This window comes from Passer montanus, unplaced genomic scaffold, assembly GCF_014805655.1.
Source record: "Passer montanus isolate IOZ18808 unplaced genomic scaffold, ASM1480565v1 scaffold21, whole genome shotgun sequence".
Classification (NCBI taxonomy): Eukaryota; Metazoa; Chordata; class Aves; order Passeriformes; family Passeridae; genus Passer; species Passer montanus.
This window is the reverse complement of record NW_024366703.1, coordinates 4,489,742-4,508,977: the sequence shown is the minus strand read 5'-3', so window position 1 is coordinate 4,508,977 and position 19,236 is coordinate 4,489,742. Positions and strand designations below refer to the sequence as shown.

The following is a 19,236-nucleotide window of genomic DNA, read 5'->3' as shown; positions in this document are numbered from 1 at the left end:
TTTTAATAATGCTTTCAGCTTAGCCAAGTTTCATTTTCCCAGGGACCGTGAAATTAAAAGGCTGCCTTTATAGCTAATGTGATTAGAAATTCATCCCAGATCAAACTCTGAATAAATTTTGCTCTCAGCTCAGGAGCTCTGGGGGCTACTTTACAAAATCAGGATTGAAATCTTTCATCACAAAATCAGTACTTTCTACCACATGCTAATTCAGAAGCCTGCTCTGGCTGTGACAGATTGCCAGGTAAATGAGAAATTCTCACCTGCAAATCAGGTCTGAGGTGTCAACTCTTGAGTTTACCATTTGTATATAGCAACATGCAGTTATGGAAGATCCTGGATAATAAGTGAGCTGAGTTGCAGAACACATAATTAGAAGTTCTGTGTAATTATGGTGTGGGCAGCATTTGATCTTCTTTGCTTGAAATAAACATCTATCAATTTTCACTTCTGTGAAAAATCTTAATACTTTATTCCACTAGGAATTTATAGCATATGCAGAAAAATTAGCTGTTCTTAAATCATGTAAGTATTCTATAATTGATTTCTAGATGAGTTTCTAACATCTTTTTTATTTGATTTGATCATAATTTTTAAGGACTCCAAACTAAAATTTTCCATCCTTGCCTTCCAAGAATAAGCAATGTCTTTTCCTGAATCATATGAATAAATTCTCAATTGTAAGAGCTGTTACACACCAGGAAAGTACCTTTGTAATGCTGAGGTGTTCCACTTGAGATGTCTGAACTTGCATAGTTCAAACTACAAGAACTAGAAATGTTACACATTAACATCTTTTCTGTTCTCCCCTCTCCACTCACATTTTTTTCTTTTATTTCTTTATTAGGAAGGTAAACAACTTAATGTGGAAAATTCACTTTTCAGCTTTTACACAGACAGCAACACTTACATACACTTAACCAAAGACAATTCCTAACAAAAATAGGAATAAAATTAATGAGATTTCTATGACAATTACAGTGTTTCCTAAAAAAAATAATAAAGAGCTTTTGCTTTCTCTTTAAGCAAGATCCAGCAGTACAGACATCTTGTCTTGTTCAGGCAATTGGATCTGCATTTGGACTTTCCCAACTCCATAGAAAGCTTTGAGCTGAAAAACAAAGGCAGTAGATGACTTCTATTCCAATACTTAGTAAGCAGGAAAGATTTTCCCCTATCCTTGGGATATACCATAATGTTTTCTTATTATGTTATATCCTTCAAATATCAGTCCTGACTCAGGCTGAATGTTTTATGTCTAAATGCATAGATTTAGTTCTTGCTTTCCTTAAGTTTTGTTGTAGCTTAAATGCCACTAAAAAACCTCCACTTATTCGCAAAACTGGAAAAGGCCAGGGCTGGAAATTCAGCAAGATCTCCCAATAAAAAATTATACCTAAAAGGAACCAGAACAGGTTCCCAGTACATAACTCTAGTGTCACATGCTATAAACATAATATAGGACACTATAAACATTCCAAAGAAAAAAAAAAGTACCTGCATTTTACCTCAAATCTCATTTTTATGCATTATCTATAGTCATTTTTACCATAGAAAGTCTATCAGAAAAGTCTACCCAGGCATGAACTACAGAAGCATACATTGCCTGAAGATTAGAATGAATTCTGGATATTCTCCTGTTCACAGGAGGATCTAGGACATTTTTGTTTAGCAAAGCAGTGCCCTCTTTTACAGCAGCAGAAAATATTACACTTCTGCAGCAGAAAGGAGGCAACTTTCACTACAGCAGTGCCTCTTCCATCCTGCCATGGGCAATGGAGACCTTTGTAATGACACCAGTTACTCACGGATGAGGAGAGGCCCCCTCAACTAAGGAGCATAGAGATGTGGCTAGAAACTACACTTGGCAGAACTTACAGAGAGAAAACAGGTATCTGTATACAAAAGTTATTGGAATTCACTGGAGAATGTAATGCAGTCTTTGAAAAAGATACTAGAAATAGCAAAACAGCTCTCTCAAAAGTTTAAAATATACAAAAATGCACAAAATATACAAGTTTGTATTCTCTGATGAAATAACATTAAGTTATTTCTTGGGGTCTTCCTACTTTCAAAGAGCAGAGGAGGCAGTTCAGCTGTTACTGTGCTAAAGTACTGCAGGTGCAGTTGAAGTGGGAACAAACCTGGCAGTTTAATTCCTGTGGTTCTGTGAACTATATTTTTGCCCCTGGGCTGAGCAGAAAGAATATATAACAAAAGGTATTCTTTATGCACATAACACTGTTAGACTGAACTATTACTATTGTAATTTTGAGAAAGGCCTCAGGGTTAAGATACATTGTCAGCGTTGGAGGGATCTTTTCTGTTTTCTTGGAAATTGCATCAAGAAACGCCAATGAAATAAATTAATTTAGTCCCTTCTTATTGAAAATAGCCCCATCCTCAAACAGATTAAATTCCAGTTGGTATTATCTGGACATCACCAAAGAACTGATAAAGTATGAAGATGTCAGAGAAAATCCCAAATTATCTTCCCAACACCCTTGATGCCATAGATATCTTTCCCTTTGTTAGTACTCTAGACCAGCCTAAATAGCAATGGAATATCAGTCACACAGCAACTCAATTTGGGTACCAAAAATCAAATAAATGGGTCGTCTCTTTGGGGCACATATGCAAATGACCTGCTTAGGTTTCTACATGAAGCCAGAAGCAAGGACCAGAAATGGAAGCTGTTGCCCAAATCACAAACCACTTCTTCACCAATAACATATTTCTGGATGTTCCTTTCCTCCACCCTGTCAGTTGATGTGCTTTCCTTTTCTCTATTACATGTCTGTACTCAGACCACAGAGAAGAGGTTGTTGTAGTTTCAAATCACTGGTCTTTCTTCCCTTTTAGAGAATCATATTTGTTAGTCAGAAAGGGCTGCACCTGGGACTCAAACCCAGAAGAAAATAACTTCTGGCTCATTCAAGCAATGAAGTGTGAAGGGCCATTAATTTATAATCTCATTTTAGCAGAATTCCACATGTGCCCCAGCTTAAGTACAGAAAACAGAACACACTGGGCAGAAAACAGAATAGACGTCTGGGCTCATTTTGTTCCAAGTGCCCAAACTGGAGTCCTCTCATCTTTTGAAAGAAATACAATATTTAATTTACAGCATGTTATCAAATTATATTTATGCTCTCTGCAGGAGGGACATTCCATTCTTCTTGCTTTAGACTAGCCTCTGTGAAAATGAGTGAAAACATAACCTCTTTTTCTTCAGTATAAGCATGTGGAGAGCTTCATTCATTGGTTCATATGTTTATGCTGTGATGTCAGGTGGTCTACATACTATTTCTAAAATAGTGGAGGAAAGTATTAAACCAAACCATGTAAACTTTATTGAGCTCAGAAATGAGAAAATAACAGGTTGAGATGATCTAAATAATGAAAACGGCAATACTTAAAAATGGGGTCATCAAGACAAGCAAAGTCTAGAAGTTACAAGATGAGCTGCAAGGAGAAGTTAAGGGACCATAGCAGGAGGGTCAGATGCAGCTGCAAGCCAGACAGTTGGGGCTGAAGCAACCAGACACTTGAAACAGCTTCAGAGGAGGCTGCTCAGTGCAGCTGGGCTGGAAAAGATGAAGTGCACATAGTAGGAATGCCACAGCAGCCCCTTGTGCAACAGAATTCAAGACCTGAAACTCAACTGTCTGAAACCCATAGAATTAACAACTTTGCCAAAAATACATATTTCAAAGATTTGCCCCAAAAAAATGCAGAAATTGTGTTCAGCATGCAAATAAATACCTTTTTACTAGCACTTCCTTATAAAAAAAAAAAGCAAGCAATGGGAGCGTAGGATTACCTTAGTAACACCACAGACATGGCAGCACTTGTGCATAACTGCATGCAGATGCATTGGCCCTCATCAACACATGACTCAGGGCATCAGAGAGCCTCTCAGGACAGATCACCTGCAACCACCTAAATACAGACAGTACCATAATGTACATATTTACCAAATTATGAGTCACGAGCATCTTCATGCTGGCCTTCTCATTCTCAGTGCTTCAGAGCACCTGTGTGCTTGCAGTGGGTGCAGTGTAGGGCCTGAGGAGTTACCATCCAGCACAGGAGCTGCTCAGCTGCCAGAAGCAGGAACACTGCTCTAACAGATGCTGCACATGACCAGAAATGTTTTACTTCAAGGTGTAGCTCTGCTACGTCTTGTTCCAGAGACTGCTCAGTTGTCACCAGCTCCAGCACCATGCTCCCCCCCAAATACAGCATAAACACACTTTGATTTTGGAGTCTTGATGTTTGTTTGTAATTCTTAGAAATAAAATTCAGATATGTTCTGAATTCTTGAAGAGGGGAAGTGTTTTTAGGCCAGACTATGGCCAGTCTTTTGCCACATTAACAGCAGCTTTCCTGCAGGATGCTACAGTTCAGGACTACTCAGACCACATCTTGCAGGTTATTTTATCAAGCTCCTGGAGGACAGAAGGATTAAAGAACATTCTCCATAGTAGGTAGGCAGGTCAGTCTCCCTACCCAAATTTGTTTTGTCTGGACTGAGACTGCTGCTAGAAATTATAATGGAAGAGTATTACCTAATCTGTCTTCAAAAATATTTTATCTTATTCTTCCATAAGCCATGCCTAATTTTTCAAACCCTGACAATCTCCTTCTGTTTCTAATAGCCAAGAATTCTGGGGAAAAAAAAAAAAAAAAAGAAAAAGAAAAAAAGAAAAAAAGGAGATTCCATGTATTTTACAGTTCTTATAGTAGCTTTTCTGTTTTCCATTCTCCTCTACCTACTGCCATTGCACATTTTAGGTACTCTCCAGTGATATCCTTGACAGAACATTAGGTCTCCATTTCTTCTTCACAATTCTGGCACTCAGTGTGACAGACACCTGCTACCACAGCTCTGTCATTTCTCCTATTTACTTCCTCACTGCACAGTTTCATGGCTTTTTATTATTTTACCAAGCTCCCAGAATACAGACTGTAAGCTAAAAATATGTTACCATTTCAGTTAACATACCTTACCAAGCATTTCATAAATGGAATCAATCCTTTCCTAAATCACTGATCTGGCTGATATCATTAATTACCTTTATCAGTATATTAGTTCCTCATTTCATTCCTCTGGCTCTGGGAAAATCTGAAGAAAAATACAAGAATATTAGACATATCCATACTGTTGTTTTCATTAACAGATACTACAGTTCAAGAACATAGAAGTAAAAGAAATATTTGTATTGCTTGGAATGTCAACATGAATTACCAGCTATATTCCTTTTATATTACTGGTACAAATGTTGTTCACATATAACCCACAAATAGATTTAAATACACTCTGAAAAAGAGTTCCAAAGTCAATTATTTCTTAATATTATTTTTTTATTTTTAAAGGAATAAAACTATGATTCACATGCATAGTCTTAGAGGTATTCTCTGCTAGATTGTCCCTTTCCAGGGATTTATTCATAATTACAGATAAATCAACAAATTTCAACAATTTCAGCTTTTAACCAAAAGCAGTACTATTTATGTATCATATACCTCCATGCATTGGTATTTTATTGTGTTTCCCTTAAAAACAAAAAAAAAGGCGGCTAAGTATATACTGCAAAATAACAAATGCAGCTAATTTCTGATCACAGACCTTACAGATGACATCTTTTCAGCAACACTTTTCTATCATCATCAAGATGACTATAGCTTCAGATCTTCTGTTAATCATGATGAATAATGGCAATAAATTCATCAGGATTAAAGAATTAAATGCTCCTGAACCAGCCTTAGACAAAACCAACACATCTCTATACATCTATACCTGTCATGTACCTTGCAGAGTCCACAGGATGGAGCACCTGTTTCTGGGAAAGCACCACTTTCTGGACAGATGTGCAGTGTTGTTCATTCACAACCAATGCCCCAAGAACGTTTTCAAACAGCCCCAGGACATAGCTCCAGTAGACTCCCAGGCTTAGGCTTACAACTTGTTCTACACCAAGCTCAAAACTGCGTTCCTTTACCAGCATTTCTTTCTACCCTGACATCCTTGTGCATCAGCTTCCTTAAAGCAAAGCAGTTCTGGGCCAGCTCAAAGGTCTGTGTCAGGTGACATTTGTGACAGTAGCCTGCACCTGATGCTCAAGGAAGAAAAGAATGAGCAGATGGGTACGGGTGGGTGCCTCCATACCCGTGTGTGAAATGTACATCACTGCTGGGCTGGAGTGACATCCCACACACCACCAGAAACAAACGAAATCACACAGGGCACTTCAACTCAGGTAGTATCAGTTCCACCAGGAATGAGCATAATAATAGAAATCTGTAATTTCTTTAGAAGGCTCATGATACTATGACTAGTTTTTTTCATACAAGGAGCAATTCTCCTGTGAACAGAATGATGAAAGTTAACCGCCCTCAAGGAAAGAAATCGTAATGCCTAAGGAAAAGATACCTCACAAACCAAAAACTTCTCCCTGGAAGACTCTACTGTATCCATATTGTCTTCCTATTTGCTAACTAATATGAACATTTTCTAGCAAAAGCCATAAAAATACCATATATCTTGTGAGTAGCTTCAAATTACAAACAGTGCAAACTAGTGTGCACTCATCAGTCTGTTCATAAACACAATCCTGACTCAACACCATTGTGAGGAAATAAACAGGACTGTTTCAAATGTATAGCATAACCCCAGACAGACAGCTACAATACAGAGAAAGGTATTAAATATCTAAATCCATGCTGCAGATGTTGGTAAAATTCACTAATAACCAGAAATTAAAAATCTTGTACAGCTATCACCTATGCATATTATTCCTAAACTAACAGTCAGAACCTTTCTTCAATCATAAAATACTTTAGATTGTAATTTCCTCAATGCAGTGACCTTCTTGTTCTCTATTACAACACTATATAAAAAAGGGAAGATTGTTAATAAATAATACAATGGAGTATAATAGATATTCAAATTTACATATGTGTTCCTTTATGTGTAGACTTCTGTCATATTTTCTTCTTTCCTTTCTGACTTTTGTATTTTCCCTTTGTATTTTAAAACTGAAGGGAAGTAATTCTGAAATTCAGTGTTTGATAGTAAATATAGACCTTTTTGTCCCAATATCCTCTGGGAGTGGAAAGATGCAGGATCATACGACCACAAAATTGTAAAGTAACTCTTTTAAATTATGTACTACAGCAATAAATGCTTCACATTAGGATATATAAAAATAATAACCCTCTCTGATACAGTGTTGGACTCCAATTCATCTGCTACATTTTTGTGGTCTTAATGCAATTAAAGTTACCAACTGTGTAAACATATCCTTAGCAACAACCCACAAAATTTGCAGCTGTAGACAACAGAAAAATTTCATGGCTGTAATTACAAGTCTGAACAATTTTTCTCCACAGAAGAGAGTATTCCATTAAAGTGTTTATCTTTGGTCATAAAATGTTCTCTTGCTATTATTTCAAATAGTAGCTTGATACTTATTAAGACAATAATTTCTTTCTAAAGAAAGTCTCCCATCTCCCTGATCATTTTACTGGGGTTTATTTTAGGGTTTTGGTTTGTTTTGTTTTTTTTTTGGAAGGTGGTATTTCAAATCCACTACATCTTTGTGTGAAAAAAACTTTTGAAACTTTTTCTGTTCAGTGATGTCTCTGCTTCCAGAACACAGTGGCAGGCAATTCCAATTATCCAGGAATCAGGAGAGAGCAGTCTTAAAGCAGATGGACACAGATGAGAATAGAAAAGACTATACATAAAATATTTTTTTCTGTTCTTAAGCAGGAATAGGAAAATGCTCAGACAGCATAATTATGGTCAGTGACATGCAGATTACCAAACTGTGCCAGAGAATACACCCACCAACCCTGTCCCTTCAGTTGTATGTATTACAGGCCAGTGCAGGAAATAAGTGGTTTAAAAATTGTTAGTTTTTAAGCATTTTTCAGATACTGAAGGCATTATGGTATGCCTATACATACAAACAGCACTATACAAAAATTACCTTATTCAAGACGTTCCTTTCACTTTGAAATTTTAAAAATGTGTGCAGCCTTTTGTCTGTGTGAGCAATTTCATCAGCAGGGACACAAACACATTTAGACCATTCACCATCCACGCCTGAATGCTGACTGATGCTCATAGGCACCTGCTGAAAGGAAGGACACAAACCACTGCTCCTCCCTGCTCCTTCCCTGTGCTAAGCCTCATTCCCAATGCCAGGGCCCAACACCCCAAGCTGCCCCCACAAAGGCCTCCTGGGTACCCCTCAGGGTAAATCCACACCCCAAACAGGAGCGTGGATGGGAAAGCAGACTTGTCTGATTTAACCCGACTGCAACAAGGGGTGAGGAGGGGCAGCAGGGTACAGAAGCTCTGCAGAGGAGTCAGAAACAAGCGTGGCTTGCCAGGCTGCAAAGAAGCCTGTGTCCCTACCCCCTGCCTCCCGTGGTTAGGCTCACAGTGGGATAAGCTGGCCACGTTGGGGCATCTCCACTGCAGTCACTCTTGACTGCTGGAAGGGGATCAGGTTTGGAGCACAAGCAGAGCTGTTCCCAAGAGTCACTGTGGGTGTCAGCTGGCTCCAGCACAGGTCACTGCCTCTGAGACAATCTGATCTCAAACGCTTTGAGTTTGACATTAAATAATTAGTGTGTCTGTAGGAGCAAATTTTGTGTTTCTGTATGCACATGAAACAGATGACAGTAAAACTGAAAAGCAGAAGTGCAGCTTTTTGCACAGTCCCCAGAGAAAGAAAACACATATTCTCAGCAGGTGCTAAAATGTGTTTGCTCAGAAGACTCTTCATGAGAAAATCCTACTAAATCTACTGTTTTCACATCTTTGCCCGTAGTACATACCTACATTGTATGACCTGTTTTCTCCAGTGAGCCTAATGACAAACCCAAATCCCATTCAATAAAATTTAGAGTTGCATTTTCAAATGCATCTCCTACTAATAGTACTGTAAGACCAGCTTTGAGTATGCCATTTAGTATCCAAAATGATAAAGGATTAAAGTTTTAAGATTTCTAGGGCAGCTGATAGGAGTCTTCCAAAATCAACACTGTGGCATTGAGCCATTTAATCCACAGAGAGAAGACCAAAACTCCTGAAAATCAGTATTATGTAAAAACACTTGGGACAGAAATGTACCCTCTTCTCATCTGCTAAGACACAACTACAGGCCACATGTAACTTTCCCTGTAGAAAAATTGTTTCCTAGTTTAAAATGGCATGTAAGCACCCTGGGAAAGGAAAAAAATCCATTGAACTAGCTACATTGGAAAAAAACAGAGATGTATTATTTTAACTAAAAAGCAGAACTGTTTCACCTGTTTGTAGGAATCAGTAAGTAGCAAATATAGAGAATATTATGAGAAATCATGTTCCATAAACTCATGCTTTCCAAATACCAGCTATGGGACACTGAATATTAAGTTACGTAGGCAGTGTGTTGACCAAAATAGAAATTGAGGGGGCAAAAACTATGTCTAAATTGACATAGTGTTAAACAATACAGTTTTAGTGCATTTCTGGCCTGGTATAAAGTACCACAAATTTGCATTCAGATCCATATGATCAAGCACAAAACCCTTCCAGGCAGCATGTGACCGTCTACTGCTAATTTGCTGTTTCCCCTCCTCTCTTCACTGCCACAGCCCATTGCTGGCACATCTTCCTACAGATATTCTGAAAGCAGAAAAAATCAAATACATACAAAATACTGTCAGCACATTCTGTTAGGAAAAAAATTGAGCTTGCAGCATGACTACAGATTCCAGTTCAGATTCACATGGTTTGTACTTGGGCTGTCTTCCGATGCAGATGTAGATGGCACCAGTTTGGGCTATTTTCACTCCACAGCCATGAAAAAGAGAACTGTGGCAATCATTTCCTAGCTCTCATGTGAACACAGACTGATCAAGCCAAATTCCTGTTACTGGCCAGTTATGTTTACATTCACATTACAGTGCTTCTGTGGCTGGAGCTCTCTCTTTAGTGCTAATCCAGCAGCTCAGAGCTCAAGCAGTAGATGCCTCTTATAATAGAGTCCTTCATGTTTGAATACATACTGTCTTTGAAGCAATTATCAGTGTGAGATTAAAGACAGCCTGTAGATATGGGCAGGGAGAAGTACCTCTGAGCTAGGTGAAACACTATGACCTCAAGACAGTAAAATCAGACAGAAATTTTGAAGTGAATTATCAATCATTTTATGTATTGCTCAGGAGAGCTCATAGTGATGGTCTATTGCAAGGATTTCCTAAAGGAAAAGCCAAGCAAAAGCTCACAAAGCCATCTTTTAAAGAGCAAATTGTGCAATATCCTGTGATTCTCCACATTCCCCAAAACAGGGAAGTCAAAATCAAAGAACACACTTGGCAAGAGAAGGTTGTACATTAAATCCTCTCCATTAGTTCTTTCCTATATAGAACAGTTGGATCCTTCACTCCTGAGTACTTCTAAGAAAAAAAATTGGCCCAATCACCTCTAATAATGTTGGAGAGAAAACTTTTTTAATAGAGAAGGGGTTAAGAAATGGGGTTCCTAACATGACTGAGAGAAAAAGTCATATATGGTCATGTCATGAATAAAAATGAAACCTGGTAATCAAACTGACTGCTTACTTCAAATCAGGTTTCTTGGCAGTTTTATAAACATTGAAAGCACTAGACTGTATCTATGAGCATTAATGTATTCTGTAAAAAGTAGCTTCCTCTTGAATAGTCATGCATAGATTGAGATCCTTTGATGCAGCACCGTCTCCTCAAAGCATCAAAAATAAACATTAAAGAAATTCATTGTAAATCGTTTTAATCTACTTGCAGCTCTTTTTACTCAGCTTCTCATTGCTAAATGTGTGTTTACAATTAAAGCTTTTATCTGAACTGTGTGAAACCCTAGAGGTTCAGAAATGGCAACTGAGAGCCAAGGCTGTACCTGTAGCCTGGCTTGGACTTTTCACACTTCCCTGCAGCTAGATTGCCCATCTCTCCAGTGCCAGAGCTCCTGCCTGGGACATGTTCCTAGGGTTTCTTGCTGTGCAGAAGTTGCTAAGGGTAGATGCTGCTGCACCACTGAGCCTCACCCCACCAGCAGTCAGGATGTGGCTTCAGGCATCAGCCCAGAGCAAGAACTCAAACAGGCCCCTGGGTTCCCTAGAATAATTAGTTCCCTAGACTGATATGTCACACAGTCATACTCTGTAACTTGCATCAAGACAATGGCAAAAATGGTCCCCATAAAAAGCTGTTAGCATCAAAACTTATGAATCTTAAAGGAAGATATGCATAGCTGCTATATTTAAATTTAATAGCTTCAGCGGGAACCCCTGAAAACCCCCAAATCATCATACAAAACATGTACTAGAAGGTATCAAACTAGGGAGCATTAATTTCAGTGGAAATAAGAAAAGGCAGTCATCAAAGGAGAAAGAGAAAAACCTTTGGGCAAGAAAATACACCCATCTTGTCAGTGATAGCAGCCAAACCCTGGATTTTGCTTATTTCTCTACAATTGGCTCTCTATGAAGATGCTTGTTCTGATCTAGGGATGTCACTTAACAAGAACTAAAATGCTTTAGAAAAGTCATCTGATCCTTTGTTTCTATGCTACAGGAGTTTTTTATCTACTCAGAAATTCAAAGTAAAACCAAAAATTATCCTAACAATAGGATATAGAAAACTGGAGCCCTGAAACAGGACATAACTGGCAATTCACAGCAAGTTTTAACCAAATGAAGGTAGGATGCTCACAGTCTTTGTGACAGAGTTTGTTTCAGCAGCTCTGGTTTTGACCATGCCTCAATGGCCTCACAGCTCTGAAACAGAAACCAGAACATGCCACCAGAATGAGGCAGCATGTGGAAGGAAAGAGCTGGTTGGAAATTAACAGCAGAAAATAGCAGAGGGGATAAAAAACAGGTTCTGTTTCTGAACATCTTTATCAACATTCTTTATCAAATGATAAAGAAATTGCTTTTGAAAATCTATCTATTTATGAGCATAAATAGGGAATTATGCAGTCATATTGGGAGAGGATGAGAGAGACCAACCCAAACTCGGCCACAGCATTTGCAGGTAAGAGAAAATGACGTTGCAACAGACAGTGGCATTTAGAAAACCTACTCAAGCATTTAGAAGGCCTTTTTCAAAATTACAATGGCATTTTGAGCATCAAAAATTTAAAATAGAAATGCATGTTTATTCTGGTAAGCCATCCTGCCAAGGGACTTAACTGGTAAATCTTGCATACCTGCATTAGGGAATAGTGCCAGGAATTCATCCCCTATCCTCTGCAGCCCTATAATGGAAAATAAAGTTAGTGCCTATCTACATAATCACAAAAGTGACAGCCTGTGTGCATGCAGGTTCTTAAAACATTCGATAAGAAAATACAATTTAGGCAAAAGGCTTCAGTGATACCACTCCAGAGAAGCACTCCTGTGGGAACCTCTGCAAAATGTCTCATCCAAGACTTCAAGATACATTCTTTTGGAACACCATTGTGCCCCACACCCCTGTCCCTCAGCTGGGCAGGCTGGCCCAGGCTTCCAGGCCATGTCTCAGCAGGCAGCAGCACAATCTCCACTGGCCCCAGATGTGCCAGGGAGCAGGGAGGTGACACAGGCATCCCTCAAAACAAATCCTCATCTACCTAAAACAGTCCTTGTGGCTGGAGAGGAGAGTTTCTTGTTAACCATCACCATGGTCAAGATGCCACCCACGTGGTAAAAAAAAAATCCCAGTTCCTCTTTGGCCTTATCCAAATGAGCATATTATGTCAAAGAGGGAGAGTTGCTGGGGTTACAACTACAGAAACAGCATGACATTATGTTTGCTGCGTGGCTCAATCCTACCACCGCCTCCAGGCTCTCCCAGGCTCCTGAAGAGGAAGGCAGGGTGTTTCCTGCAGTGGGGGTCAGTCAGGCCCTGCCCCCACTGCCAGCCTGGGCCCCAGAGACACCATTTTGGGGTGATAAGTAAGGTGGTAGTGATGGAGAAACTCTTGTTCCTTGCCCTGTTCCTGGCGCAGGTCTGCAGGGCCACCCTGCCAGCTGGACACCACAGCATGTCCCTGTCCATATGGGCTGTCCAAGTCCACCTGAGCACAGACAGGATCAGTCCCAACACAGGCCAGCAGCTCAGACTCTGCAAACACCTGCTGGGCAAAAAGGAGAGGCCTAGGGCTGTTTAGAGGGACTTGGCCATGCCCTTCTTTATTTAAGGTTTTTCTTTAGTGGTTTTTCTGCAATATTCTCAGCATTTGCAATTTCCAATATTCTCAGCACTGGGGCAGATAGCTCCAGGCTAACTTGGAGGCAGACCAGAAAAAACTAAGCAGGTGCCACAGAATCTCTTGAACAAGTCTTGTGTAATGAAGACTTTTTTAGGAGTAACTTCTTGGCAGCAGTACCGGTCTAAGAAGTCACACACCCTATTCTGCTCATCCTGTGCTGCACCCTCACAAACATCTGTGCACCAAATCAAACCAAAGAACTGATGCAGTTAAAACCCCCTATTTTTGTGACTTTTTGCTTGACTGTTTGTAGTGAACTCCTTCCCCAGTCCATCTAGAGCAGCTACACAAACACAGGAGCCAGCAGATGACGGGGATGAGAAATCCTGTGTGAGTCAAACTGTCACCAAGCCCTGAGCGCTCGGGACTGGGGGACTGCCCTGAGCAGGACACATCAGCAGCCACCCCTTCGTGGGACCAGGGAGGTGACAGCACCTTGGCACTGGGCACTGCAGGGTTTTAAACCCGGAGCTTTGGTTGAGTCAGGAAGAAACAAGGTTAAACCAGCACAATACTGCAGATGACAGATCCCAAAGATCCTAAAGGAAAACAGCTCGGGATTTCTGCGACAGCCAGGCAGGAGGCAGCTGTTGTGTAGGGGAAACCACTGCAGGAGCCTACTGAGCAAATCTCATATTCTGATATGTGTTCAGATAAGTGGGTAGATTATATAAACACAAGGGAAAGTGACACAGCAATATATTCCTATCTACTTCTTCACACTGTCAGTGTGAATTTTAACTAATTCAAAATTAATTTAATTTTCAAAATAACTTTTAGGGAGTAAAATTGCAAAGTTGACCGGTCCACAACCAGATACAAAGAAACGTGCAAGTCCAGTTTTGTGTATTACATGGCATTCAACATTGCTCCTTCAACATTATTCCTTAAAGCCCACAAACTTTATAAAATACCCCAAAAAAAAGCCACTTGTACACTATCAACCCAACTTAGAAAATACTGTAGTCAAACATCAAGCAATTCCTATACTGAAAGCTCAGAGACCGAAAACACCAGCTTGCCAAGATCACAATCATATTGCTATCAAAACCAAAAATCTCATGGCAGGCTGTTTCCCCAGTCACCTGCACTAACCAGGAAAGTCTGTTTTGCTCCTTCGGTTTCACAAGAAAAAACTTTAGTCAGTACTATGTGGGGAGAAGAATTCTGTGGGAAAACCTAGCCAAGTGGCAATACAGATCCCACCAAGAAATACCTTTGTATGTCCCAAAAGCACATTGAACGTATCAAAATATATTAACACTATGTAGATGTACACTTAAAAAAAAATAACTACTAAGTTTCTTCCCTAGAACAGCCTTAGGTTATAAGCTAAACTGCAGAGAGGCCAAAGATACAGAAGGGGAGCAAACAGAGGCATCCTTCAAAGGTGCAGAATTCAAATGAATCAGCCCTTCAGGATGTCAACAACTGCCTACATTGTCCCTCAGAAGCAACTGGCTGCCTCCAAAATTCATCTCTATAGAGGAAAATATGGTTGAGCTTAAGACTGAGCAAAAAGTCCCAAGCTCAGAGATATCAGAGCCATAAAACAGTCAGCTGCCTGCACCTTGGGTGGGAACAGCCTTGCTGTGTCTCTGGGATTAGGGTTTTCTCCTGCCTTAGTTTAAAATCAGCGTAAGAAACATCTTTTTTTCTTTACAGTTACATTCAAGAGATTTTGAATTTTGAATTTTGGTTTTCCCTCGCTTTTACTGGGGAACCTCAGGAAAGGAAAAATTCCCACGCAGCATGTTCCCACCGGGCACAAATTCACCAGGAGCGGGGAGGAGGAGGGAACCAGGCCCTGCATCTCTGCCCGCCGGTGAAGTCCCCTGGGCTGGGCAGGTGACAGCGAGCAGGTGCCGGGCCCCGGCACGGCCCTCGGGGCTTCCCCCATCCGCCCGCTGCGCGGCCGCGCCGCCCCTCAGCCCCTCAGCTCCCCCGAGCCAGCGCGGCCCGGCGGCTCCAGCGGCAGGGGCGGATCAGCGGGGCCCCGCTCCCCTCAGCGCTCCCAAAGGCTCCTCCTCAGCTCCCGGCTCCGCAGCCACCTGTGCGCGCCCCGGGCGGGGCGGAGCCGGGCCGAGCCCCGGGTCCCTCCTCTGCCGGTGCCTGCGGGTGGGACGGGACGGGAGAGGCTCCGGCAGCGCGGCGGGACCCGGCGGAGGGCGAGCCCGGCCCGGGGAAGCCGCGGCGGCTGCTGCAGGTGCCGGGCCGAGGGCAGCGCGTCCCGGCGGGGCTGCGCTCACGGGCATGGACAAGCTCAACAGGCTGACGGTGCCGGCCGGGGAGAAGTTCAGGTAGGGGCTGCTCCGCTCCCGGTCTCTCCGGGAAGGCAGCGGTGGGACGAGCCGCTTCCCGCGGTGCAGCGCGGGGGGATTGGGAGGCGCCGGGGCACGAGGAAGTTGGCAGAAGTTTTAGAGGAAAAGAGAGTTGTACCCGCTGTGACCCGGCGGCCAGGGCGCCGCAAGGAAGTGCGGCAGGTAAACACGGGTCTGGAGTGCATAGCGCAGATTTCCAAGCAAAATGTGTGTCGGCTTCACCTGCAGCGCAAAAAGGGATATTTTCAAAGTGTCTATTTTCAAAGCTGTAAGGAAATAGTGTGTGACTCATTATGATGTATGAGTCTTATGCAAATTAGAAAAACTTAATTAATTGCTTAATGCTTTAATGTCTTGTGAAGATGGCTTTTGCAGTTAAGTTTTGTAATGTTTCCTAGTCTTCGAAAGAATTGGTGGAATAGAGAGAACTGGAAAACGGGAAATGTTCCTAAGTGAAGGAGAACAATGTTAAATACAGGGTTTGAGAGGAAAAAAGCAGAAGCTGGCCATTACTGAAGTATTTTTAGTGTGCGTCGATTCATGTGCTGCTACAGTCGGTACCTCGAGGCTCTTTCATCATGACTTTTTGTATTTCTGAATAGTTAAAAGAAGTTCTGTTTCAGATTAAGGTAACATGGAATTATTTTCCTCCTCTGAAAAAATAAGAATTTAATGCTGAAAAATATTTTTTTCTAAAGTAAGTCACACTTAAGCACTCAATACTAACTTATAAGCCCTTCTCAAGTCTCTCTCCCTCTCCCCAGAAACCATAATGCAAACTGGAATAATCCCTTGTAAAGCTGATTTTGATGGAATGTAGTTTATTGACACCTACTCTCTCCATACTGTGGCAGTGTTGTTCAGGGGGGTGTGACACGCTCCTCGGCCAGGCACAGCTAATGAAAGCCAAGCAGGCTGCATCCTAATCCCGGGCAAGGATTCTGTGGAGGGATCAGTGGACAGGAGGAAGAACGCAGGGAATTAACTTATTGTCTGCAATTTACCAGCCTAAATAGTGTGAACTGGTTTAAATGGTGTCAGAGCTCAGTATTGGTCTAAACTAGCTATCTTTAAATAACAAGCTGAGAAACGAGATGGAAAGCTTGATTCCATCCATTACTGGTACATAAAAAAATAAACTATGCACCCTCTGTCGTTATAAAATTGTAGCTGGGATTCTCCTTCTGCACTTCTGCAAACAATTAAAGCAGGATTACCTTCAAGTATCTAAAGTGGGTTTGTGTGTGAGGGTTATAATGGCCCACAACTTTTTGGTGAACTGGTTGAAAAGCCCTAAACCCGAAAGGCAGCACCACCCCTCTGCTGCACCTTCACATAGATGACACTCTGCATCTCATCTGAGGTTTTAATATTGTTGTAAAATAGGGAAGAGAAAGAAGTAGCTCTGCTTTCCTGTATTAACCTGAACTGTTGCAAGTTACTTTTTCTGTCCTCATGGCCAATTCAGCCTTTTTGTGCAGGGAAAGAAGGAGCACCTGTTTCTGTAGCATGTGAGCATTCTCACCACACGCAGTGGACCTGGCATGCTTTGACTTGAGCATGTTGAAATACTCCTTAGAAACCTGGATATTTGGCTACAAAATCTTACTAGGGTATCAGAATTTTAAAATCTGAAGGCAAAGCTTTCCATGAGTTGATATTCACAGGATAAATTTAAGAGATATGCAAATACAGGAAGCAATCAGTGTAATGTGGCAGCAGCCTTTTTCTCCATCTTTGAAACACTGGATACCCCCTCATGCTCTGTGACCTGTTGACAGTGTAGTTGACTTCCTAATTCCACACCTGTCTGCATGGAGCACATATAAGTGGTTCAGAGTTTGTACTGAATGTTACATGATCTAAATGGTTATGTCAAAAATGTACTTTTCTTCATACGCTAATATACAATGCCAAGAAACGTTCCTGCCAAACGCAGTTTAAATTTATGTGATTATAGTTTGCATTTTTAAAGACAACTTTCTTAAAATTTCTGCTTTGTAGCAGCAAAAGTTAAAAAAGCACTACTGTTGAGTCTGAGAGAGGATCTTTTGATTTTTTTAAGTATAGACCTGAAAAACTAGATGTTATGTGGTTTTGCTAAGCTCAGCTATTCTCCCTGGGTATAGTTGAGCCTACCAGACCTAGCTTTTTGTTGCATTAGCAAATCTTACATCAGATCTGAATTCATAACATGTTCCATTTGTTAAGTTTATTGCAAAAATAAGAACTATAAATGTTCTTACATGTCTGTCTGCCTAACATGTTGTGGTATGTCCGTTGTTTGCAGTTAAGCCACTCAACCAACTTCAGTAATTGTTGGACAGGAATGCTGAAACTTCATGGAATTCCAGTATTAATTTCTATACAGTGTTTCTTATAAAGCATGCACAGTATTATACAAATATTCCCTCAGAGTACATTGTGTGTTCTAACTGCTTCCTTATAGTCAGGAAAAGTTAATTCAAAGGCTTGGTTATTTATTGTGAGATAAACTAATATGTGGTGCATAGAAGTAATTTCATACTTTGAATTGTTTCCCAAAGAGTGGAGTGAATACATGAGCAATAGCCATACTGCCATGGCAAGCTCTAGTGTGCCTGGATTTCAGACTGAACTTCAGGGAAAAAAAGTTATGCTGCAAACATACAAAAATAGATGCACTCATGATCAGGGACAGTAGGCAGCATGGGTAATGGGAAGTTAGCAGCTCAAAAGAAAAGTCTGCACTAACCTTGCAAACTCTTTTGTGGTTTAACTTCCCTAGACTATAAGTCTATGATTCCTGGTATTTAAATAATTTCTAGCTACTATATGTGACTGTGTCACAGCATCTCTTCAGACTTGCGGCAATTTTTAATTGTGACCACAAACCCTAATGGTGACCCTCTGCCCGCAGCTGGCTTTGCTGTTGTAGCACAAAGTCTTTTTGAAGGCATCGTCACCACTGTGGTGATGGGCAAACCATGGCACAAACCAAAGTGTGCCACATGCTTTCACTTGCCTAAGGTCATGCAGCCAGCAAGTTCCAGATTGCAAACAGCCTTTTGCAAAAGCACAGTTTCATGTTAATTTCACATGACTCCATTCATTTGCAGCAGTCTGTCTCTGCCCCCAGCAAAAACAAAGGTTTAAAATCCCTATCTCCAAGCATTATGTCCCTTTAAAAGGAAGTGGAAATGAACTGGCAATTTACTTTTCACAGGTTGAACAAGTGTGACTGGGTATTTTTGCAGGATTTTGTATTAGTTCCCGTGGTTTAACAGAAGGGTTTAAATCCTAATTCTATGAAAATCAAGAGGGGTTTCCTTAAGGCCTGAATGTCTGTTGTCTATCAAACCTGGAGGTGTTTACAGTCTTCACTAATTTTCTACTGGTAGCTTGGCTGTAACTGCTAGGCTTTTTTCTTTAACAGAGGAACTTCTGGCAATGTGTCTTCTTGAAAGTGTATAGTGGAAAAAAAAAATTCATTTGGGGTTGAAATTTTATTTATTATCTCAAATTTCATCCTATGTATAGGATGCTTTACCATAGGGAGCATTTACTTTTGGAGAAAATGATTGGGGAATATCTGAATATTGAGTTTTGTGCTGTAAAAAAATATTTTATTATAGTAATTCT

General features: G+C 40.8%; 1 protein-coding gene across 7 annotated transcripts in view; it reads left to right on the top strand.

The window, feature by feature from the left end:
• Positions 1 to 19,236, top strand: part of BLNK (B cell linker) — a 90,523-nt gene that overhangs the window by 30,626 nt on the left and 40,661 nt on the right. For 2 of the 7 annotated variants that reach the window (XM_039708814.1, XM_039708813.1), the window contains exon 1: positions 15,177 to 15,594. The exons of the other annotated variants lie outside the window; for them this stretch is intronic. In XM_039708814.1, coding sequence (XP_039564748.1) covers positions 15,548 to 15,594 — 47 coding nt within the window. In that variant the 5' untranslated portion in view covers positions 15,177 to 15,547. Of the gene's footprint in view, positions 1 to 15,176; positions 15,595 to 19,236 lie in introns of those variants that run through there. 7 annotated transcript variants of the gene reach the window in all.